Source organism: Clinocottus analis, unplaced genomic scaffold (genome assembly GCF_023055335.1).
Source record: "Clinocottus analis isolate CAN_PGR_092001 unplaced genomic scaffold, fCliAna1.0.p SCAF_3, whole genome shotgun sequence".
Lineage (NCBI taxonomy): Eukaryota > Metazoa > Chordata > Actinopteri > Perciformes > Cottidae > Clinocottus > Clinocottus analis.
Genome location: NW_027176042.1, coordinates 10869362 through 10894262, shown reverse-complemented (window position 1 = coordinate 10894262; position 24901 = coordinate 10869362). Strand labels below are relative to the sequence as shown.

Here is a 24901-nt window from a genome sequence, read left to right as displayed (position 1 = left end):
GGTTGTATTCTTTCTCTATATTTTTCGTATATTCTTAAGATTATGTGTTGCTCCTCAGTTGTAAAATACGTTGCTCTCGGCTCCTTCATGGTGCATGATTGGTCAAACGGGGTTAACTCCGCCCCTTTTATGTGCACGAGCACAGATCTAGATGAGACACTCCTGGGTTGACTTAACAAGTTGATAGCCGGCTTCGTGAGACCATCTGGTTAAGTGCAGCTGGATAACTGAGGGAAACCCCGGGTATGTTAAACCAGCTTCGTGAGACAGGCCCCAGACCAGCCTGCATGCATGCACGATGCTTGTTGTCAAACAGAACCCGGCCTGTGAGGTCGCCATGGAGAAGGAAGCCCTGGACAACAAACACAAACACACATTAAAGTTGCATCTAACGCTATTTGACGTGCCCTTTTCTGCGTGACAATCATTGATTATGAGGCGCTTGTGATTCCAATCATAGTAGACACAGTGCACTAACTCATTTAGTTAGTTCATCAGCATCAGTATGTGCACACAAAGAAACAAATCAGATGCATCCGAGTCTTGACCAGGGACCGCGACACATTATTTATTGCAATATAAAACATGAATATATCTTCCAAACTCTAGTTCACCTGAGTCAGCATGTGTAAATTATCTACTAGAGACAATTATGACATATTCATATTCATTCAGCACAATGAGTCTGACTGTGAAATTTTAATCCCCACCTAAAATATTTATGAAGTTACAATCACTCAAACCAACATTTTACAGATAAAGCTGCACCAGCGGCCCCAACTGATGATTATGGGCTGCTGGTAACTACTAAAACGTAGTATAAGCACAAAAAGAGAATAATGCCAGTGAACTGACCCAGTAGCATCTGTTTCGTCAACATCTAAAGTTTGCTCACATAAACCACCATAAACTATAGGTCCTATACCAGACTGTGAAAGCAAAATGTTGAGTTGAGTGAGGGTGTTTTATGAGTGGTGGAAGGAAAAAGGTCATTCCCTGTTTGCTTTCTTGTATTCTGAAATCTGCTCAGCAATGAATTATAATCATTTACAAAGACCAGTGTTGACGTCTGTTAAATGGCCTGTTAGTGTACTGCTGTGGATGCAGACAGAGACCAGATTATATCCATAAAACGCACCTGTCAGGTCACAAGCCAGACTATTATGTGTAATCTTTTAATGAAGCACAATGGAGTGAGATTTTTATGACCCAAGGATTAATCCGACTATTGCGCAATCAGGATTTTTACATCCAATGTTGTAGTGATAATATAATATACAATAAAAACAATATGTCATCATGAGAAGCAGACAGGCAGGCGTGGTATGCATCAGGCATTTTATTTCCTTATTATCACTGCTTATCTGACCTCATACATAAATCATGCTTTTTATATGGCAGCACCAAATTCTGCTTGCAGCTTTGGAAAATAAATTGTATTACAAAAAAAACAGAAAACGTGTTGCCAGACGGATCCGTTAATGGCAGTACTGAAAGGTAATTCATAGTCATTCACGGTCAATGCCAATGTATATTCACATAAAGAAACAGTAAAATAAATATTTGCTTATAAAATAAAGCATATTTAATGATACTATACTTTGTCGGACTTTATTGATACATTTTCAGTTACTTGTTAAACATGTGGCAAATGCAAAAAAATTCGATAAATACAATTAAATAAAATAATAATCCCTTCATTTATTACACCTGAGAACTCTATGGACTGAACTAAATTCTGACATTCACAAAAACTGTAAGCAAAACACAACATTTTTACTTCCCTGTGTCTTTAAAAATAATGTCATGTATAGAGGCAGATTGACTCTGAAATTCCCTTTGGCTGAAGTGTGCACATTATCATGAACTGGAAGGCACTGAATTAGCATCATTTATGGCTTCTTAATCAGTTGCACATGAAGTATACACCCTGCATATCTACCATGCACAGAGATGAGGCTCCAAGAAAGTGTTTCCTTTCATATTTTCTTCTAGATTGTCTAAATTTCTCCAGTCATGTAATAGTTTTAAAAAAAAGCTCATATATCTGCATAAATGTGAATAAAGACAGGCAAAAATACACATATACACAAAAAGTACCCTGATATTGTCACAAAAACAAGCCGGAATGCTCTAAACAGGAGCACATCGGTAAGAACAGCTTGGATTGACTCTTAGAAAACAAAGACGGAGGGAGAGGAACGTGAGGTACAGGAGGCAACGGTTTACAGGCAGCATCTGGACAGAAATGACTCTGCGGGGCATTTGGGCTCAGCAGTTTGAGAGGTGTCTCCAGGGCCAGAGCAGCGCTTTACATCTAGGGAGTATCTGCTGGAATTTTATTGGCCCGAGGTGAAGTCTTTCTTTCAAGTTCCTCCAGATAAGATAACCTGTCTGCGCCGTGAAAGCTAAAGGCTAATGGCTCTCCCTGGTCACTGCACGCTACCTGAGAGATACGCAGCAACACAGAGGAATTTCGTTCCTTCTGATGTCTGGCAACATAATCTCCATGGCTCTGGTAACCGGTAGTGTGTTCCAGTGTGTTTGTGTTTCAGGCTACTACAGTGTGTTTGTGTATGGGTCACCTCCCTATTGCTCTCTACCTTCACACAAACTCTTTCTTGACATAAACACACTTCATTCTATAAATATACATTTTTTTAAAAATTTGTATTATTATTATAATTAATATTATACCCTTCGACTGCCTCACAGTTGCTCACCTCTTGGTTCCAGCTTATATTACTTTCAGCTCAGCCAAAAGTTGTATGTTTTTTTATATGTAGAATGATACTGATGTTGATGCTGACTGGCACAACAACGGTTTCACTTTATATGTTGTACTAAATGAAGGGAGAGTGAATTGACTTTACTCCCCAAGTGTCTTTCACATTCTGTAAAACTATTTCAAGTTACAGAATCAATACGGGTGTATAGACATGGCAGCAACACCTGGCTTTGTGTTGTAGTTTATTGCACTTTCCTCTCTCCAGTCCAACTGGACCAGGAGAGATGCGGGTGGGGCAGCCTGAACACAGCCAATGATCTATAATACCTGCTTGTTGATATGTTTTTGTACAACTAGGATCCCTCAAAAGTACCGGAATGAGAAGTGTGCTGGTGAGGGAGGCGCTCTGTACTGTAGACTGCCACAGAGGACAGCAGCCCAGTACATGGATGAATTTACAGCAACAATTGCCCACATCTTTGAAATGGAAAGATCGCTGGACCAACTGGTAACGTCGGACTGGGAAAATTCAATAAACCAAGAAGTCCTCTCAAGGAGCTGCTTAATCCTATGTGCTATGACACGGGATTAAAAAAAAACAAGATGATAAATTCCCACAACAGGTTCCTGTTACACTGGACACTTGTGCATGTGTCCAATTATTTATCCCGTGAAGGGATGAAGGCTTTAAAAAAAGACCCGACTGATTGGAGACACCTCACTGAATACTTCAACACAATAAATTGATCTAAAAAGAAACGCATGGCTGAAACACAGACAGTGTGGAGTAATGTCAGTAATAAAAAGTCCAAAGGGAAAATATTCAAATTGAAAGGCACATTCTGACTCAAAAATCGGATACATGGCAACTGTGTGGAGTTCACTTGTGGCAACAAAAACAAATTACAAAAATACAAAAATAAATGGAGAGAGTACAATAAATAAGACATTTCTACCCTGCTATGTACAATACTTACACCGGATTAATTTACATTATTATACACACTTCAGCTTGACCTGTAGCATCAAAGAGGATGGACGTCTTGTCACAGTAAGTATGAGGAGGAATGCCAAGGATGAATGGAACTAGATGCTGAGAAAAAAAAACACATGCAAACTACATTAACACTCAGTTAGTAACTCATTCCAGACTACAGTTCTGTAGTATGAAATACTTAATATTCAGTTATCATTTTTAAGCATATAAGTTACAGATGAATTCATGTACAGAACTTATAAGTGGGTTATTTTTGTAGACTGAAACTATATTCCTGGTTTATTCCTTTGTTTTACAAGCATTACTGGTGTAGATCACCCCTTATGAGCATTTAAAACAGTAATAACACATATGTATATACTGTAGTTGAACAGTTGTGTAAATCTGGCCTTATCTGTTTAGTAGACACAGCAGGCTACTCTCATGTGTTTTAAATTTTGGCGGTCTTGTCTTTATTTGAATTACAGATTGTGTCTCTTATAGTTGTATAAGTATTGTTGTCATATTCAAAAATGCACACCTGTTTGATGGATTTAGAACTACTCCAATGTGACAGGCAGACTGGAGCCAGAGGACGGTGTGCATTTACCGCAGTAGCCTCCGCACATTCCTGACACTCTGCTGCCATCCTGTGAACACAAGAGGAATGACATCAGCGCTGTGCGATTCTGCTGTGATAAAGAATATGAGAAACAGTTTTTTGTTGCAGAAGGACTGTTTTGGTGGCTTCAAATTTAGCTTTCCCTTTTCAAAAAGCATACAAGGACTGAGGCCCACCAGGCAGGTTGTCATTAGGATTGCATTGGGGTAATCACATGCAGCATAATGGACGGTTTCGTGCAATAATTTAGGAACAAAGAAGGAAATTGCATGAGATGAGTATGTCTAAAGCACGATCACGCGCCAAAGAGAGCCCCAGCGTGCACTGAGTGGTTTGACTGATCTCCTCTGGATTGCTCTCCACGTCCCGCTCTCACAACCTAGCTTTATTTAAGCTGCCTCTAGTGCACACAGCGGGCCGGCTGAGGATGGATCGATCAGAGTGTGAACACGTTTTTGCATCACGACTGCCTCCTGTTTTCACCTTAGCAAAATGCACTCTCCTTCTTGAGCTCCATTTCAAAAGAGAAATGTGGAGGGGTGGGGGGGGGCACTTGAAAGAGGAGCTGCCCAATAAGGGTCCTTTTTCAGCAAGTTCATGGGGAGAAGTGGAGCTGTGAATACAGAATTATCTTGGGACTATGCCCACTAAGAGTTCTGAAGCCAAGAGGACATACAGAGAGGACAAATAGTGGAGGGAGGCGCAGAGTACAAGAGGTAACTCAACAGGCTGAGGCAGACGAATACAGTTACAGAACAATGTATGTTACTATGAAACCTTTTCAACAAGTCAGGTGACTCTCGGATATATATTGGTATGTCATCATGACTGAATATCATAAGAGTTATTCTTCTTTTCACATTTTTAAAGAGTGTCCACAAATTCATTTGGACATTTGGTTGAACTTTTGCTGTAAATTCAGGAGTCACAGAATGTAGACGTGTACATATATATGTGATGTAATGCCAATACCTGAGATTTTCGTACATCAGCCTCTGCATAGTTGCCCTGAGAGATCCACGCAGAGTCCTCAGCCACCTTAAAACCGGTTCCTGAGAGGTTGATCCTGAACCGCCCCTGAAAGAAGAGACAGATAAAGAGGAGAAAATGTAAATGAGTTATTCCATAGAAATATATCACAACATTGTCAAATAATACACAAGAACGGAAAGGAAAACATGTATTGTTTATCAATTAATGACAATTTGGGACGTTTTCATGGAACATATTCCAAAATGAGATAACAATAATAATATGAAACAAAAACACCAATAACGACTGCAAAGCATTCTGTTCCAAGGGTGTGGTTTACTAGGATACTTAAAAAGACCGGAGCTATCACAAACGTTATTAGTCTTACTACCTCCTATGCCTAACTCTATAGTCTGCGGTGACAAAAGTTTAATTCCCACTCCCGTCATTTACTGGCCAGTTGCTGTTGTTCTCACCTGTGGACAGCGTGCGGCGCTGTAGCAGTCTCCCGCTGTAGCGAATGGAACACTGTTGCCCTCAAGTGTGACAGCAAACTTCCAATCTGTAGCTGAGGAACAAGATAAACAAGCTAATTTAGTAAGATGAGACAAATATTGCATCAGGCCTTTATGTGAACTTTTATAATGAGAGCTTACATCTGTCATAATGACTTGTGTCATTTAACTGGTCTAAATCTAGCCATAGTTTTGGGCTCAGCCTAATGGCAATATCAGTATAATTTCATCTACTTAGAGCAGTCTCATTTAATTCCCCCGAGCCTTGTAATTGTGACATCTTGAGCCCATTAACCCGTGTGAGCATAGACATAATTAAATGGCAAAGGAAGTTCTTATTTGAGAGTAATGTGGAGTTAACGCTGACACAGGATGCTGTTGTATGTGTGTGTGTGCGTGTGTGTATGTGTGTGTGAGAGCACCACTCACTGATGATGTCCATCTTATTGAGGTCCAGGCGGACTTTGGAGAAGGTGGTGATGCCAGCGGCGATGTAGTCTCTCCGACAGTCACAGTCCTCTCTTTTGGAGTCGTTGGCTGGACACTGGGTGGGGTCATTGAGTCTGGGAAACCCACACAAACCCACACAAACGCACACAAACACACACACAAAATACCTTAGCTCAACTTAACACTACCATGGTATTTCTTCATTTACAGACAAAAAAAGACATTGCCAGGAGTCAGCTGGATGTTGCAATGAAACAGGCTATTCCCATTGTTATTCTGTTAATTGTTTACCTGAAGCCAAAGATCTCCGAAAAATTCTCCCCTTCTCCCGTCGTCAGGGTGATGTACTCCTGGGGAGTCTCCGTCTGCATTCCTGCACAGTAGACCTGAGGAGGAAAAGGGCGGAGGAGGAAAAGGAGAGGTGGCATCCAGAGGGAGAAGTAGTAAACCGAGGGTGAAGGAAAGGGGTGGCGGTGGCAGGATGGTAAATAAACAATAGAAAAGAGGAGAAGAAGTGGAGATTAGTCGTGGAAAAACAATGTTGGAGAGGAAAAAGAGCAGAAGTAAAGATGTTAGGGTACTAAAAATCCCTACGAATTACATAATCCGTCAAATTATTTTTGAAAGCGGTCAGAGAATTCCCTCTTAACAGTGTGCTGTGAAATATGCTGCATCTCAACCTTGTACACCAAACACAAGCAAGTAGAGATTAATTTGAAGTACTTTGTACTCTAACGCAGGCACATAGCCTGCTATTTCTTCTTTGTGCCTGTGTCGATCATTAAGATCGTATAATCTTACCTTGAGGGCCTTTCCTTGAATATTGACTAAGTGTTCGCTGTCTGTCAGCGAGCTGGTCATTCTTTGGACGTCTTGACAGCTCGAAGGCAAATGGCCTTGGAGACACAAAAGAAGTAGAAATAAACAGATGTAACAGTGCATTGTGTCAGCAAATAATTAAAACAGAACAGGAATTCAGACTTTATGCACACATCCGTGTGTAAGCATGAACATGCACACTTCAGAAGTCAAATGAGGCAAATCAGAGCATCGAATCAATGAAAACTCCAAGGAACTCACTCTGCGGTGCCTCATCTCACCGAAGTCAATTAAATACAGTGAATCTCTTTAATGATTGCCTCGGACAATGAATATTTCACTGAATGCCAAATCTCTGAAATGGCTGGATGAAAGCAAGCTATATACCTTCAGGTCGCCTGCTAGCCTCACAGTACTCACAGCTCGGGTTTCTGCAGACTTCTCTGGCCTCCGGCATGGCGCCTCGAGAACAGCTGTTGCTTTGGCTACCATCTGTTGACACACACTGCACCGTCCTCTCCGTCACACCGTCACCACAGCTCGCTGAACACTGGCGAGGAGGAGGAGAACCAAGGCGAGGAAATAAAACTTACGGATGACAGTCATGTCAGCAATTATTATCTTTAAAGGGGACCCGTTAAAAGACAAGCAAACGTATGATCATGTATAACTTTGTCTTCTCAATAAAGATAGTGAACTTTTTGGTTATGATACAGGTTAAAGCGAAATGTCGGGCAAAAGTAATGAAATGTGAAAGAAATCTATGAAACCTCATGTATGGAAAAATTGAAATGCATAAATGGTCGTTTTAAGAAATGAAAGATTGTAATCAAGATTTAGTAACAATTTTGAGCAATATTATAATTTTAAATTTTAAATTTAAATATAACAAATAGTTACAATTAGTCAAAAATACTGAGTGAAGACATGTTTGATTATTGTGGCAATAAGTCTTTGATAAATCACAAATCACTTCATTCATTTCTTTAACGGTTATATTTTAGGAAATTAAGATTCATCAGCGTGTTTAACAACACATTGATGACTGGACAACATTAAGACTCATGGACTCGCTCACCGGTCCCCAGATTCCAACCCTCCACTCCTGTGGCGGCGGGCACGGGTCCAAATTACAAGGCATGTAGCTCTCAGGGGGGGTCCCAGGGCAGTTAGACAAAGACTGATGGCCATACTCATAGTTGTCATTCTCCACATGCACCTCGCTGCAGGAGATCAGACGCCGGCGGTAGCTCTGTCCACAGCTGGCTGAGCACTGGAGGAGAGAATAAATCACCGGCATGAAATAATCACAGTACTCCACACAGAAAACATGGCTGATTTCTGTCATTTCCGCATCACTGGATTTGAAGATGATGATTTTCCTGAATGGTCTTCTTGAAGAGTAAAGTATTTCCTAATCAGAGACAACTGACTTTGTATAATTAAGGTCTCAAAGCCTTTTTTGGGATGACATCATTACTCACCTCTGTCCATTCCCCTGTGATCCAGATCAATTCACAGGCATGGGTGTTACAGCTCTCCACGTCTGGAGGTCTGATCTGGTTCACACAGTACATCTCATGGACCTCCTGCTGGTTGTGGTCCACGCACTGCAAGGCCCGGCGCCGTTGGCCCGCTCCACACGACTCACTGCACTGTGTTGGACACAAGAAGACACTGGCCTTTTACGGAAATGACAAATCATGCTGAGTGGTATTAGGAGAAGCATCCATACATTTTATAAATAATGTAAATATAAATGTCATATTTCATTAAAGTGGACCTAATTACTGTATCTACGCAGCGGCAAACCAGAAGCTGCAAGGTATTAAAGTAGGGACTCTCAAAAACCATCAACGTATCGCTGCGAAGGAAGAGCAAGAAGGAACAGTTTGAGATCTGTGTCTTCTTGTGAGACAGGGCCTTCAGCACATGGGACGACTGAGTGAAGATGTCAAAACAGTATATAATAGCTGGGAGGCAAACGCAGGACTGATGAGCAGAAGAACCTGAGCTGAGGACACAACCAAATGCCAAGAAGATATAACTACTAACTCCTGAAACAGTTCACAGTCTAAGCTAACAATGTGCCGGATGAAAGGTTAGAGCCCCAATAGAAAAGAATATCACAATATGGTCAATGCTTCTGACAAATGAATGAGCTATTTTCTAAGAGTCAGACAAAAAAAGTTGTGCTGTACACCTGATTTTGACTGATTCATATCAGTCTCTCACATTACAGCTGAACCACAAATTAGACCAGGCCTTAATTAAACACTGCACATTTTCTAGCTGCTTATGGAAAGATATGCAAACCATCGTCCTGAGGCTAATTTGTCTATGACTAACAAGAGCAGAACACATGGCTGAAAGGAGTTGGAAACAGAAAAGATCTAATGTGAGGTTGCAATCATTTTTAAAAGCCAGGACGAGAGGAGCAGCAACGGGAACAACAAGCAGCCCGACGCAGCGCCGCGGCCGTCTTCCTGATGAGTTTTCCCTGGTGGTTGCCACTGCACATGTTTAATTGAGAATTACATTATACGAGCAAAGAGTCACACCCTGAGAGCGCTGATCTATCGACATCAACAAGAAGGCGATGACGCGTCTATTTTTATTTAACACTGTTGCTGTGACAGAGGTGTTCTAAAATGAAGTGTACTTGACTGCAAGTATAAAGCCACATAGAACCACCTGGAGACTGCGTGTCTTACTTCATCCAAGTCCATGGAGACACTCAACCAGTACAACATTCAATCTGCAACAGACGTAAGTTAAGAATTAAACATTTTAGAGAGGCTTCCACGTGCGTCAGAAACACTTTGATGCTGCCGACTTCAGCTGGTCCTCATCACTCTTAATATCTTCAACACTGTCAAACAACTGAAATACCTGGAACTGCTATAGTGAGCTGTGCTGCTGTACTATCCACGGATGAAACCTGCATGGCGGCTGCCTGAGTTTCAATATATTTTGGTAGACAAAGCGATAAGCAAAAATATTTTATTCTGAAAAGGGAAGCAAATGCTGAAATGCCTTAAACATGCTTTATTTCTAATGGCCACCAGGGGGCGACTCCCCTGGTTGTATAAAAGTCTATGATAAAATGACTTTACTCCTCACTCCTCACATCTTATTCAACGTTCAGTTGTACTAGGTCAAGGACCAAAATGCTTAACTCAGGGCTATAAAACAGCAGTCACTGAAAGTATGAATACATACAGTTCTTATAAAAAAGTCTAATGATTGACTCCACAGCGTATAAAGTGTATAAAACATATAAGCATGTTAACCTGTGCGAGGTGAACTGTTGTAATTACATCCAGGTGTTAATTGGAACACACAGGCAGAGAGCTCCACATTAATTAGACTCTGTTGACCCAGATTCAACATCACTTGAACACAAGAAGAAACTTCCGCTGCAGCGGCCTGTTTTTATAGTCCCAAGTCTCAAGAAAGATCTGTTGTCTCAAGTCTATAAATAACTGAGTGTTGATCAGCATGTATGTACTAGCACCCAATAATTATTGCTTAGACTGCAGTTTATATCAAGCAACAATAGTCTTTAGCTTTTAGTTGACAGCAGATAACAGATCCCTGTAAATCTCAATTTCTTAATGACATTAAATTGTCTTGACAAAATAATCGTGTATTCAAAAGTTGTCAGGAATGTTGTCAATAAGAGTTCAAAATGATGAGCAAATCCAGCTATTAGATTTCACCAGGACTGTTTGGGTGGGGTTTGAGTGGATTCAATTGAAAGTGGTCAAGAAACATAAGCAAACAACCCCAAAACTGTCAACACATCGCTAAATCCTGAGTCCTGCACAGATGTATGCCACATCACTTATTTTCAACTGAGAACCACCCACTTCAAACCAGTGTAAAGCTGGAATTTTATAAAAAGAATAAATGATAATACATTGAATTAGATATGTATATATTGTAAATTATAAAATAATCTGTTGCAACTGTGGCATAAAGTAGTGTGTGCATATGTATTTCCACATTACACACAATTAGATGCTGATTAAGCAGGTTCTCTTGAGGGGCCTCTGATCTAATCTTTAGGTGTCAGCATGCAGAAGCCTCGTTCATGTCTATAGGACTTCAATTCACTTTTCAGAATTTTGAACTTAATGTAAAAAAAAAAAAAAGCGAACTAGCCCATCAGCATTAAGTCAGGAATAAACAATTTTATGCCGAGCCTTCGGCGGTCTCGACCCCCCCTCCCTCCTGATCGTCTGATTTTCATAAGGCCTCTTCGCCTCCTCCCCTCCTCCCTTCTGGCCTCCTGACTGCAGCAGCGACTCGCTCCTGAGGCGTGACTGAGCAGATTAGCGTCGTGGCCCGGGAGGGGGACTCGCAGTGCTGAAGCCCGACTTTCTCCGGCGCACAGGTCGCCATGCTCTCAGGCGCGCGCAGCTCTTCTTACCGTCTTCCAGTCGCCTTCCCTCCACCGGTACCGGGAGGGGCAGCCAGCGGCCCGGCAGCTCCGGCTGGACGGCGGTCGCGAGCGCCGGGAGCAGGCGGTCTCCAGCGGGCAGAGCACCTCCCGTTGCTGGATGCCGTCGCCACACGATGCTGAGCACTGGAAGCAGGACATATGAGTACTTTGAACACGTTAATATCAACATTTACTACTCGGTGTGAGTTTGTGGTTTTATATCAAGTAATCGACGTATAGTCCTCTGATAGTTTGACTATCGCGATATCCATTGAGCCTCGCGAGCTGCCTTCATTCATGAAAGATTATTTCGAATTTGTTTGCTATGTGTGGTATATTTGTTTCGTGTTGCATAAAGATTGGTCATAGCATTTATGTATGAGGATATATTTGAATGTAATATGGCTATCGATTTGTGTTCATTGTCACTTTGTGTTCCTTGACCTTTGTTTTTGTTTTTTAGGACTCCTCAAGTCATTATGCACTTTCTGTTCTTGTTTGAAGATGTTAATGCTTCTGCGACTTATTTTCTTACCAAACAATGAGACCTTGCCATTCCAACTCTTATTTGAAAGACACAATGCATCACACACAGAGGAATAGTATGTCATCATTAAATAGCTGCAACATCACCTCCATGTTCATGTTTAAGTTCATGTTTATTTATTTTTATTTTTTTAACAGAAATGTAAAGAAATACAAGCTGGAACCTGGAGAGTTGATGTTTTTGTGAAAGAGCGAGTATGTATAGCTATTGTACATTTCTACAGAAAAAACACAAAGAATGGCAATCTTGTTTGTGTCCGCAAATCCCATTAACCTAGAAAACCATATGGCAAAAGCAATGCATGCATGTTACTTTTTCAGCTTAAAACTTTGTTTCCATCTGTTTGGAGTTAACATTAAACCGTAACTATCTTGTCTCTCTTTTCAACAGATGATTCTAAGTGACTTGCGCTGCACTGATGTTACTATGAAGCTGAAGAATGGCTTCATATATACTTACATAATAATTGATAACTTGTGTAGCTTTAATGAGAAGGTTCTTTTGGAGGGGCTACGACATCACAAAGAGTGCGACTGACACAATGTTTGAGTTTCTGTGCAGTTGAACAAGAGTTAGATGGAGAGCAGCATGAAAAGTAGTCATATTTTAGGAGGTTAAGGGAGCAGAAAGTAATTAACATTTGCTCGATGATTAAGCTGAGGTTCCGATCCAAATCTATACAAATACAGACATATTCACATGTCCATTCATATGTGCCACAACTATACATATTTCCCTGTGTGTTATTTGCCATGCCGTTGCAGCAGTTGAACCACTATACAGCCTGCTGCATCCTGGGTAACCATGCTTTACTTGGTGTCTGTGTAAAGTATTAATCTCTCCTTGCATGTGTCCGGCTCCACAGCTGTTTACAGCCGACACACATCCTCTCTGATGTGTGGAGCTCAGATGTGGCTCTGTGCTTGGACTCTTAGCCAGTGGCGTGCGTTCAGGAAAAGAGGACATGAGGAAAAAAGCACAAAAAAAACAAGAAAATAGCAGCAAGAAAATAGAGAGTGAAGGGAGGGAAAGCGAACAGGCATCAGACAGTCTCTCCAGCAGCCAAGGTGCACGATGTGAGCGTGTCTGGCATGTTTAGTAGGCCATTCAAAGGAAAGACTAACATGTGGTTCCCATTGGGGAGGAAGAAAATCAAGGAAAAAAGTGAAAGAGAGAAAGAGGCAATCTGAAAAGCGATTCGCCGGGGAAAGAGCAACAGTTAGAGTGACGATATGAAGGTTCGTAAGAAGATAAAATATAGAGATGAGAAGGGTAGATTGAATTGGCTTGACTTGACATCAGTTAAGCTTAGATCAAGGAGAGGAAATCACTGCTGCTGTCACACTTACGATACTGTGAAGTTGCAGCCCCAGCATACGCTACCGCAAAACCCCTGTTAGCAGCCTCCCCCCAGTAATGTGCTGCAACCCACCGTGTGATGTGTAAAAGCACCCTGCATTAGTTAGTAACCTGGCATGCTGCGTAAACAAGGTCAGGCTTGCTGCAGATGTTTTCACACATCCGCAGCAAGCTGGTGAGCATTAAAGTGGAAAGAGAGATTACATGTGTGGCGGCGTGAGAACAGAAGTGGTGGAGGAGTGTTTTATAGCGGGGTCGAGGAGTCCTAACCTCTCCCCAGTTGCCTGTCTTCCACTTTGGACATCGGCCACCTCTGCAGCGCCTCTGCTTGCTGGGTTTGGGAGACAGATGCTGGCAGTCTTCCTCTGGGACCAGTTGGCCTGACCCGGTCGCACAGCCCACCTTACGGGACTTGAATCCTTTTCCACAGGAGGCGGAGCACTGCAAGATGCCAAAGGAAAGAACAAGTGAAAATTGTAATCAAAAGGTTTTGTGTTAAAAGTTCAACTACAATAAAAAAAAAGGTGGGTGCGGGGTGTGTGTGGGGGGGGGGGACACCCAACAAAACGATGAAATTGAGATATTTTTTTGGGACGGTATTATCAAAGTAAAATAGAATTATTGGGATTCATAATGCACATAATTGTTTGGATGTCTGATAAATAGTAGATAACTGCACAGCTATAAAAACAAGCCAAGTATTTATTAATTGGAAAAATCCTTTTTTAGATGTTTTTGGACAAGTGATATGAGACCCAGTTCCACGTGGTTAACTAGTCCAATGGCAAAGCGTGCCCAATCACCCCGGCAGAAGTTTGTTTCACCTCCGGGTTCACGGAGTTACTGGGAGTTTAACTCGGTGTGACAGGCAGCCGCAGACACACACACACACACACACACACACACACACACTATTTACAAGAGCGAGAGGAGAAGGGCTGGACTGTGCTCGGATAATCACAGGGGGCGTTGCATGCGAGGATGGATGGGAAGCGACAGGCTCAGAGTTGAACGAGTATGCGGCACAGCGTGTGGTGCTGTCCTGACCAGTGAGGGACTGTCGGAGACAGAAACATGCTGCGACCTTTCACCTCATTCAGGGGGAGGAAGGCTCATGAAAGGAGGGGCTAATACAGTGCTTAGTTTTAAAACATGGGCAACCCTCGCATGCCAATTTTAGTTGGAATTTGCTCGATTATTGGAATGACTCATGTGATGTCAATCAAAATCATGATTCAGTTTGTTTTTTTATGCCGAGAAATAAAGAAAACGAGTCAAATAAATTGTGAGACTTTTATGTGGATATTGTTGTGACTCAATTTGACATAAAATTGCATGGATTGTGTTGGTTGTACATCTTTGGAATAGCACTTCCCATGATAAATCATAGCAAACGAGTAGAAGACTTCATGATTGCTCTAACAAGTTGCTGACTGGTTATCAGTACCGCCACAAAAGGGATCGTAGTTTTAATGTTTTCGCCTGACATGAACACAATATCAGGTCACGCATTTACGAGAGATAAACCATGGAGAGTAAGTGGGTCATCAGAGGAGAAACCAGGCTTCCCAGTAAAGTCATTCAAAGAAAACATTTACAATCTAAGCATGTAAGCAGTCTTTCAGACTGTTATGTTCTAACATCAAGTCCTTCCTACAAAGGTTTATATATATACACATTTACGAGGGCTTTTTTGATGTTGAAATGTGCTAAAAAGCCCTCAGAATTCCTTCAGAATCTGAACACAGGGGTCAAATTAAAACATCATGTGTATTAGTACATGATCTCCGCGCCCCCTCCCCATGCAGCGTCTATTAACTTTGCCCACAAACGCGCCGGATTCCTATAACTATCCAGAGCCGATTCCTCTCTGCTCACACATACATGAACATTTCCTGCTTCATCATACAATAAATACACTATATAAACAATTTTATTTGCATCAGTTTTATTTGCAGGTGGTAGAGCAGGTGGTCCATTAATCACAGGGCCGGTAGTCTGATCCCTGACTCCTCCTCTCCTCATGCCAAAGTGATGAATCAACTGAACCGAGCGCTTTGTCCGTGATATATAAGTGCATTCCCCATCATGCTACGACTATCACCTGTCAGATTAGTTTGACCTGCCTTCCAAACAGAGTTCAAAGGGTGATGATTACAATACACATACACAATGCATACTTTAAATCATGCCTATTTAGGTATAAGCATCCAGACTAGCAAAGCATCGGTAAGCGCAATGTGAAATGAAACGACCTCTCAATAAGCCACTTATTGATGTCAGCATAGTGTTTGGGAATCCTATTCAACTCTGTTTTGTTGGTTCCCTCCCCTGCCCCCCTGGGATCAAAGCGGTTTCCAAGAAGTCTGTGCTGATGGGATGAACCGGGAAGGGGCCCCTCCCCAGATCAAACATGACCCATGACCCACCAATTCACCACTGCATTGTCTTGCTGACGGACCCTCATTTGAGCCACTGTCCCTGGCCCCCATATTGGTACACTGTCATCAACTTGCATTAGGCCAGAGTAGAGGGGCCTGACAGAGGGGCGACTTCACAGCGAAGCACGCGTCACCAGGCGTCCCGGAAAAGGCCGGAGTCGGCATTAAGAGTACGAACACAGTGGATCAAATGGGAGGTAAACTAAGGCACTGTCACAAGATGGACGGAGATTTACCTTGATGGAAAGGGCTTTGAACTCCTGACACAGACGGTAAAAGAGGTCAGCACAGGCCCTGACCGCTTAGAATAACAAGGATATTGCTCAGTGATTTGTGCGTTTTCATTCAGGAAAAACATCACATCGAATAGACTGGCAGGGAGGGCTGCTTGATAGGCTGTTTGTCAGGCCTGTCTTTTTTTTTTATCTTCATGCTGAAGTCAAAGGTAAAACACTAAATGATATAGAACTCCTTATCCACAAACACACTGTAATTACCGTCGAACAGGAGTCGTTCATCTGGAGTTATATTCTCTACTCGGCTCGGCAGCAGGACTATGATGTTACGAGCATCTATCATTAGCATTGACGTAATGAACATTGTTAGTGGTTGGTATCTGATTCAGTTTTGTATTATCTGGACAACCAGTTTGTGTAAGTTGCCAGTGAGTCGCAAGCAGCATGGGAAACAAATGTTGATATCGCTTTAGATTACGGTTCACAACATGCAGCATAATTGTTCCAAATTTACAACGTAACTTACAAGTTAACAAGATGTAAAATTTAGGGAAATAAGAAGCTATTAAACTGGGAATAGCAAATGTGGTATTAGTCAGTTTAAAGTTAGTTTACTGTTAGAAATGTTTAAAAGACAGGTCTTAATCCTTTAATAATGTCATATCTCGTTCCCTTAAACCTACTGTAATGGTAACAAGTGCACTGTAAATTGTGAATAATCCCGCTGTATGTTGCGGTTGCCGTAATCTAAAGTGTTACCAAAATATATTGTTCAAATAAGAAAGAAAAAAGCCTTTGATAGTACCTCTATTTCACTTTAATCGTAACCTTTTCTGGAAATGAACAGAAATCCAACAAATCCATAAAAAAAATTAAATATTGACATAACATTATATGAAGTAACAATAAATACAAGTAATTACATAAATATACAGAAATATTCTTGAAACACAAACTAATACTGCCATTTGTGAATAAGAGACATACAATATGCTTATTTCAAGAGCCTGTTGATATGGTGTTTGGTCTGTACTGCGATTTGCACCAAGAGGTCGACCACGAGGAGAAACAAACTGCTGTGGCAGAAAAATAAAAGTGAAGAGCAATGACAGGATGTGTTTATACTGTGTTCTACTTTCACTGATTCAACCTCGATTTTGATGTTATGCCGCCTGACAATCACACACATGGGAGTCATTACAAGCGATAGTTCTCATTAGTAGATTATGTGTAGTAAAGGAAACAAAAAAAAGGTATTCACTGCTGTGTTAACAGGCCCTTAAAATAAGGTGTGATGTCAGTACAGACATTTCAGGCTGCAGGCAAAAGTTGCCCCTAACCACAGATTCTTGATCAGTTTTCACTGTCCTCAACAGGATGGTTAAGTGTTACAAGGTAGGAGATGACACACACCCTGGATCTGTGTTTAGGACCATCAACTGCACTGGATAGTCGCAACAACTCATGCTTAATCTTAGCCAGCCAAAAATCCCTCCAGTGCAAGGGAGAGAAAGATACGGCGGGGGGGCAATCATAACAGAGACTGAGGTAGACACATTAGGTTGGCTCCGAGTGGGAGCGCTGGATACAAAACACTATAAACTTCCCCTGTGGTCACAGGTATCACATGTTCAAAGTACAACATGTTAACAGCTCGCGTCCTTCAAAAGAGTTGAGCAGGTTGAGGTTTGAACCATTCAACATTATTTCATCAGATTTGTGACACACTTTAATCAATCCACTGACTGCTCATGGAAAGAAATAAAAAGTACAGAAAAAAAGGCAGCAGCATCAAAAAGCAATGTGCCACGATGAACACCTAACCGACCCCAAAAATATGATGATCGTTTTTTGATATTTATGTTTGATATCTCCCTTGTTTGGCCAAAGCACCACTGTAGTGTAGGTTAGTTTGATGGCTAGTTGTGTCGTGTTCTGTTCCAAATGAGGTATTGTTGAGCATAGCATATTTAGCAACTCCAAGTACTTACTGTACAAAGAAAACATGAACTAACACAATATAAATACACTCATATCAAGCACCTTTGGAGCAGAGAGCTTTAAACCTATTGTTTTGGCCACACTAAGGAAATCTGGGTCAAACCCTCTGCCAAACTGGAATACAATGGCTATTAGTACTAATTACCACAAACTCAGTGAGACATTTTATTTTACAGTGCTAGTACAGCTGCTGTTTGCTGGTGTTTACTACTGATTCTGGACGTTTCAGGAACTTTTGAGTCACCATATTCATGCGTTATAATGTTATTTTAGGGCAACACCACTGTTGGTTTCATAGCGTAGGGTAGATACATAAACTGTAAAATAAAGTGTCTAAATAAAATTAGTAAGTTCTCTAAAAAACACATGTGCCTTAAGACAAATTGAATTCTTGATACAATAGCCATTTCAAAGATGTATATAGTACAAAGATGTATATATAGTACACAGCCCAAATACAGTCCTATGTAAGGTGGTGCTTTTACAGTTCATAACAGAACACAGACTACATTGTGTAGCACCACATATTTGGATATTATGGGCCATTCTTTGGATAATAAAAGAACAAGGCATTGTACTGTATATTCCTGATATACAAAAACATTCATCAGTATTTGCATATGAACAAAGATTGGCTAAATGTGCGAATACAAAGAGCTAAGACACAAAATAAATCATCTTTAAAAGTTAATGCTATATACAAAAGATAAAAAGGAAAAAAAGATCTTAATAAATTATCTTTAAAAACAATATTTTACAAAACTATCTTTGATTGTGATACAAAGTGATCCTGAATTTTTCAAATACTAATACAAGGCTCAACAACAGTTTATGGTAACTAGGACTGACAAAAATGTTCTTGTGGTCACAGCTGTCACTGAAGTATTTTGACAGTCATTTTTTGGCATACTGCAAGTGAGCGAATCTTTGCCATTTAAGCGCAACCAAAATTAGCTTTCCGAATGTCTTGAGAAAACGTTGACCAATCGCAGGCACCAGAGAGGGAGCAGGAAGTGGAGGAGGTTAAAAGTAAAAAGTAAAGAAGCAGGAGGGTCATTTCTTCAGGGCAGTAGCACCAAAGTCAAAGCCCCTGTAAGACTACAGGTATTTGAAAAAAACACAAGAGGTTGAAAAACAAGGTATAGAGTATTTTTTATGAGCGTACCGAGCTCCATGGGTCTGTGCTCCAGTTGGGGCTAGACGGGCACGGCTGAGTATTGCACTGCTCGCGATCTGGTGGCTTGTCATGGATCTCGCAGCTCAGATCATTGAAGCGCTCGCCGTTTGGACGCTGACACACCACCAGCCTCGTCTTTATCCCGCCTCCACATGGCTTGGTGCACTGAAGACAGCAGCAGGAGAAGTTGTGTTCAAGGCCATTTTTTTTATGCGATAATAGATCTGTCTTGTGTGCGGCATGGGAAATGTGAGTTCTAATGCATTTTATAAAACCTAAGCAACTTCTGCATCAGTCAAAGTATTTATTCAAGCACAGATGAACATCCCTCAGTTTACAGTATTCTCTCTAAACTAGAGCAGTATCTGTCAAGGAGACTCAGTAAACTGTAAGCTGATGTACATATCAGTAAAGTGCTGTCTGGCTTACCTCTCCCCAGTTGCCATAGATCCATTGTGGACACGGCCCTGACTCACAAGACCGTTGCTCATTGGGCTGGCTGCGATCCTCACAGCTGTTGGCAGGGTAGCCGTTCTCATCCTGGCACACTACCACACGCCGCTGGAAACCTCCTGCACATGTGCTGGAGCACTGTTGTACAGAGTGTGGAGAAATAGGTGTGATTAAGTCCTATGGGTAAAATAACGCTTTTTTTTTTTTTTTTACATTTCTTTAAGACACGATGACATACAAACACACGCTAAAGTAAAATACCAAGCTGCAAAGTTTTACATCAATGTGTCTTTGACGACTACTACACGTCACAAATCATCGTGCACTTTAAAGGCATATACTGTGGGCAACCAAAGCCCTCACCCATTATCACTAAAATGAAGAAAAGGCCTTCGCAACATCTCATGTCAGATGACTGAACGTGTCTGCTGCTTTACACTCAGGACAGAGGCAGGAAGAAATAGCTCAGCAACAAGGTTTTGAAAAAAATGTACAAAGAATGAGATCCATTGGGGGGCTCTTTAGTGTGACGTCACTATGACGAAGGCCTTTGGTCAAAGTCTGCCTGAAATTGGCAATTGTAAACAAATGTATGCAGGTTTCTGTTACATGTAGGGAGTAAGGGAATCGAACCACCACTGTTGTGATTACAGGTTGACAGCCATAACCACTAGGTTACTTTGTATGATGATGAGTTCTGGATTTATTGATGAGCATTTTGGGATTTAGCCATCTCAACACAAGAAACACACAAGATATATGTCATTATGAGGACAAACGTAGTTATGATACCTTCGATCAACTACACGTAACCTTCTTTCTGTGAGGATTTTAAGTGAAGATCTATACAACTCTCATGTCGGTATAGAAGCAGGCTAGCTTAGCTTAGCAGAAAAACAGGAAACAAGCTTGGCTATGTCCATAGGTAAAACAATTATCTGACAAGGACCTCTAAAGCTCACTAATTAATGTTATTGTCAATGTTATCTCTTATTTGTTTGATCAGTTGTCTGCAGCATCACATCTACCGTACAGACTTCGGCTTAATTGTCCCTCTTGCTCAATTCTTCTCTGAACTTTCACTGTTTTAGCTGAGAGTTTGGTGGAACAAGATCAAGCACAACATGTTATACGTCAGCCTCCAGAGAATTGGTCTCTTGACCGCTTCGATGCAATGCTGCTGTGTATAAGGTTCCTCACCGCGCCCCAGGGTCCAGTCCGCCATTGGTGGGATTGGCTGCGGGGCAGGTTGTTCCTGGTGCTGCCATTCGGTGAGGACGGGAAAGGTCGAGATTCACTGGAGCGGGACGGGCATTGAGACATAGCACAGTCCTGCTCTGTGGAAGGACGATCGTCTAGGTCACATTCACTAGTAGTCACTTCTTGGTCACTGTAGTTGACGCACAGTATCTGCCGTGTTGTCTTTCCCTGGCCACAGGAAACTGAGCACTAAAAATACACACACACAGAGGGAATGAAGAGATCAGTCCATAGTTTGAATGCATTTGTATCTAGTTGCAAACAAATACAGACATACAAACACATTTGAAGCAACGGTCATTAAAACATGGAAACCTTCCTAAAAGCACTACAGATCTAATTAAAAAAGCACTACAGATCTAATTAAAAAATTTCCCCTTGGGGATTAATAAAGTACATATCTATCTATCTATCTATCTATCTATCTATCTATCTATCTATCTATCTATCTATCTATCTATCTATCTATCTATCTATCTATCTATCTATCTATCTATCTAACTGATAGTGAGAAAAGCAAGGCTCGTGACTGAGCAGCTCGAGGGGACATGAAATAGCACAAACCTAGAACTAAATTGAAGGTCAAAACCAGAAGCAGCAGAACTGCATTGTTAGCTCCTTATAGATGCCACCAAAGTTAAGTGGAAATGCTGCTTTCTTCAGCTGGGCCTTCAATAAAAAAAGGCTTATTCCTGAGATCCCACACTAACTGAAAGTTTGACTTGGGGTCTCACTCCAGTGATGATATGGCATGTAGTGAATGGACACGGCTCTGGCCCTGTCTGACAGTGCACTGTCTCCTTAAAAAACCCAAGTACACACACATGTTTCTTTTAAGGAAAATAAGCCGAAGCAGATCTTCAGTCAAGCACTAATGGCGTCTCACTCCGCTCCTCCCTTACACAGTCCACTTTTTGTCTTGCATAAAGTGATCTATTATACTTATGCAACAGCTGTCTACTTTAAAACCTCGCCTGGGATTACACTGTCCAGAGGTTTATACTGCTCTGACACAATGTTATGGATTTCACATGATTTTAGATACTGTAAGAAGGCTTTACATAGAGTAAGTCAATGCATATGATGTGATACTAAATAAAGATAATGAATAATATACTGTGAGCCCTAAGAACAATAACAAAAGTGGCATATTGGAGTGTTCCATCACTGCAGGACAAATAAGGCAATTTTGCTTCAGTGAGTAAATCTAGTGTGAATGTGTCTGGGAAAGGACTCTGAAATATGTTTTTGGCCAGGAGATGAACTAGGAGGAGGGGGGGGGGCAATGAGTGTCTTTGGCTTGGTGGTACATTTGTGGGTGTGGGTGTATGGTGACCAGACCTGCAGTCTGGCTCTACTGCATCACTCTCTGATGAGAAACATCTGTAAACAAGACAGGATCCCCTCATTGCAGCCCCTTGGATCTTGCAGCTCCAGAAACTTTTGCCTCAATCAAATCCTTTCACTCTCTCTCACCCACACTTCTTCTCAAGACTTATCATCCAGGCCTCGATGCACACTTGCCTTCCAGCTGCCGCCCTTTCTACAGACCTTTGTTCACACAAACACTATAAAGCGTGTTTGCAGACCCTGATTGTCAGTGTGGGTGATAAACAATGTAGATTGAAATTGAAAGACAAATGTGGATGGCAATGTTGACGGATTGAGGCTAATCAACAGTGCTGTCTGTCAGTGTAACAATATAAAGATCTGAAAGGAAATGCTTTCTCATTGAACAGAAAAAACACTTTCCACATATTTGTCTCCGTATTTGAGATATCCTCTACAACATTGGGTGAGCTTGTGTGAATTTAAGTGCAGATACTGTATAACTAGGGGGCAGGAGGTGGTACACGGTGGTGTAGTGCCTAGCACTGACGCCCTACAGCAAGAGGGTCTCAGGTCTCGGATCCTGGCCCTTCTGTGTGGAGTTTGTATGTTCTCCCCATGTCAGCGTGGGTTTCGTCCGTGTTCTCCGTCTTCCTCTGACGGTCCAAAGACATGGTAATTCATTGTAGAATTTAAAATTGCCCGTAGGTGTGGTTGTGAGCGTGAATGGTTGTCTATCTCTACATGTGCCCTGCAATAAACTGGCGACCAATGTCAGCTGGACTCCTAAATATGAATAGCGGTTTGGATAATGGATGGATGGATGTATAAGTGGGTCAGCTACAACTGAATAAATGATAGTGGTTTTCTTACCGCTGTCCATTCCAGCACTTTCCACTGTCCACAGGCCACAACTGAGCACACTTCTCTGGCAGGGGGTTTTGGTAGGTGGGCGCACGCAGACTCCTCCGCCACACCACCCTGGTTTTCCCGGCAACTCACATAGCGCATACGCGTCCCTTTGCCACAGCTGGCACTACACTGTGGAGAGGAAAACGGTTTAAGAAGCTGGAAACCAAGAAAAATAAAGTAATTGAAGATATGGTAGAACCACCAACCTGGGTCCAAGAGCCAAACCTCCACTGGGTTTTGTGGCCCTGGTGGGAAGGGACTTTAGTCCCTGGGGGAACAGGGTGGCTGCTGGGACACTGGGCCAGTTCACAGTCCTGTGGAAGGGAGGACACATACACCCATTCATGCAGTGATTAACAAAATGAATATACTGTAACAACATCTGTCCCCGACCACAAAATACCATGAATATCAGAGATAGCTCTTCTGACATGGGATGGAACAGTCACCAATAAATTAACAGTCTTCCTTCAGCTCTACGTTTGAGAGTAGTTGTGTTTCCCATCAACCCTTTCCTCTCACCTTACCAAAACAACATTAACAGGGTCCGCCCCGTCAGTTAAAACTATGGATTGTGGCAGTAAGCCACTCAGCATAAAGCCCTGATCCCTGTCATAACAGGTCATAGTGGAGTGGTATTCAGGGCTCCAATGCCCATGCTGGCGTGGTTGTAAACCCCACCCCTAATCCACCCCCTTGTCCCTCACCTTCCGCCCTTTACTCTGCCCCCTCCCCCCCGTGCCCTTTGGTGCCCTCTGACCCCAAGTCTCTAGGAATGAGGGCCTTAGTCAGGTTGCGTCGGCTCTGAGCAGACTCCACATTCCACACAGGGCCTCCTGACATAGACAAACAGTCCTCATGGCAGAGCTTTTAGTAGCTATACGCACACTTCCTGTCAGATTTACATTTATAAATTGATCAAATATGATTTTGAGTGATTAAGTGAGTTTGGGTGCATGTGTGAATATTACAGGGCTTTTATGAATGACATACTGGTATATACCAGCCTTTATCCAATACATGTGGAAGCATCGAGTAAAGCGTCACTTGCCTCCACCTCTCTCCTCCTTGTACTGAGACCTTCCTCCTTCTATCTGCACTTAGTTTATTAAGTCCTGCTTGGGGACTGGCAGCTGGTGGCTGACTTCATGGCTGGCTAGTTAGAATCACAACGAGTTTGGGCGACTGCTTCAGGGTCACTGGCTCTGTCGGCCCAGGGACCGGAATTTAGAGCCACTGCGACTACAGGGGGGGCCTCATACTGAGTCTGCATGCTCAGCCCTCTGAACTGGGTTTACGCCCCACGCTGACCAAACAAAACTCTAAATCAGCTCAAAATCAGTTTATTTGGTGTTTCTGTGTCTTTTTTTTGCATGTGAAGCACTTTAACAGATGCACAAGCAAGTGTCCACATGTAAACCTGAGCACGTTCTCTGTACAGACAAAGGAGCAAAACATTTAAAATGGTGGCAGCCTGCTTTAAATATTAGTCATATGAAAAACATTCATTAAATTACACATCCAATGTGTCTGTAAATTCTGACTTAATTAAGTCTGTTTTTAGATAAATGTTTAAACTTATTTTATTCAAATGTTTTACACAAGTATCTAAAATAGACAAAAAAAGGTCCTTTGCCAGACTTTAATGTCACTTAAA

At 41.9% G+C, this 24901-nt stretch overlaps 1 protein-coding gene across 1 annotated transcript in view; it reads right to left on the bottom strand.

The window, feature by feature from the left end:
- Positions 1–3616: 3616 nt before the first annotated feature.
- Positions 3617–24901, bottom strand: part of adamts9 (ADAM metallopeptidase with thrombospondin type 1 motif, 9) — a 40407-nt gene continuing 19122 nt past the window's right edge. Inside the window, exons 24-40 of the mRNA XM_068594581.1 lie at positions 23451–23558; positions 23206–23373; positions 20944–21192; positions 19720–19881; positions 19279–19455; positions 13706–13876; positions 11518–11673; positions 8567–8737; positions 8161–8355; positions 7503–7632; positions 7065–7159; positions 6555–6649; positions 6243–6376; positions 5775–5866; positions 5299–5403; positions 4246–4354; positions 3617–3821 (exon numbers count right to left, since the gene is read on the bottom strand). Coding sequence (XP_068450682.1) covers positions 4265–4354; positions 5299–5403; positions 5775–5866; positions 6243–6376; positions 6555–6649; positions 7065–7159; positions 7503–7632; positions 8161–8355; positions 8567–8737; positions 11518–11673; positions 13706–13876; positions 19279–19455; positions 19720–19881; positions 20944–21192; positions 23206–23373; positions 23451–23558 — 2298 coding nt within the window. The 3' untranslated portion in view covers positions 3617–3821; positions 4246–4264. The remainder of the gene's footprint in view (positions 3822–4245; positions 4355–5298; positions 5404–5774; positions 5867–6242; positions 6377–6554; positions 6650–7064; positions 7160–7502; positions 7633–8160; positions 8356–8566; positions 8738–11517; positions 11674–13705; positions 13877–19278; positions 19456–19719; positions 19882–20943; positions 21193–23205; positions 23374–23450; positions 23559–24901) is intronic.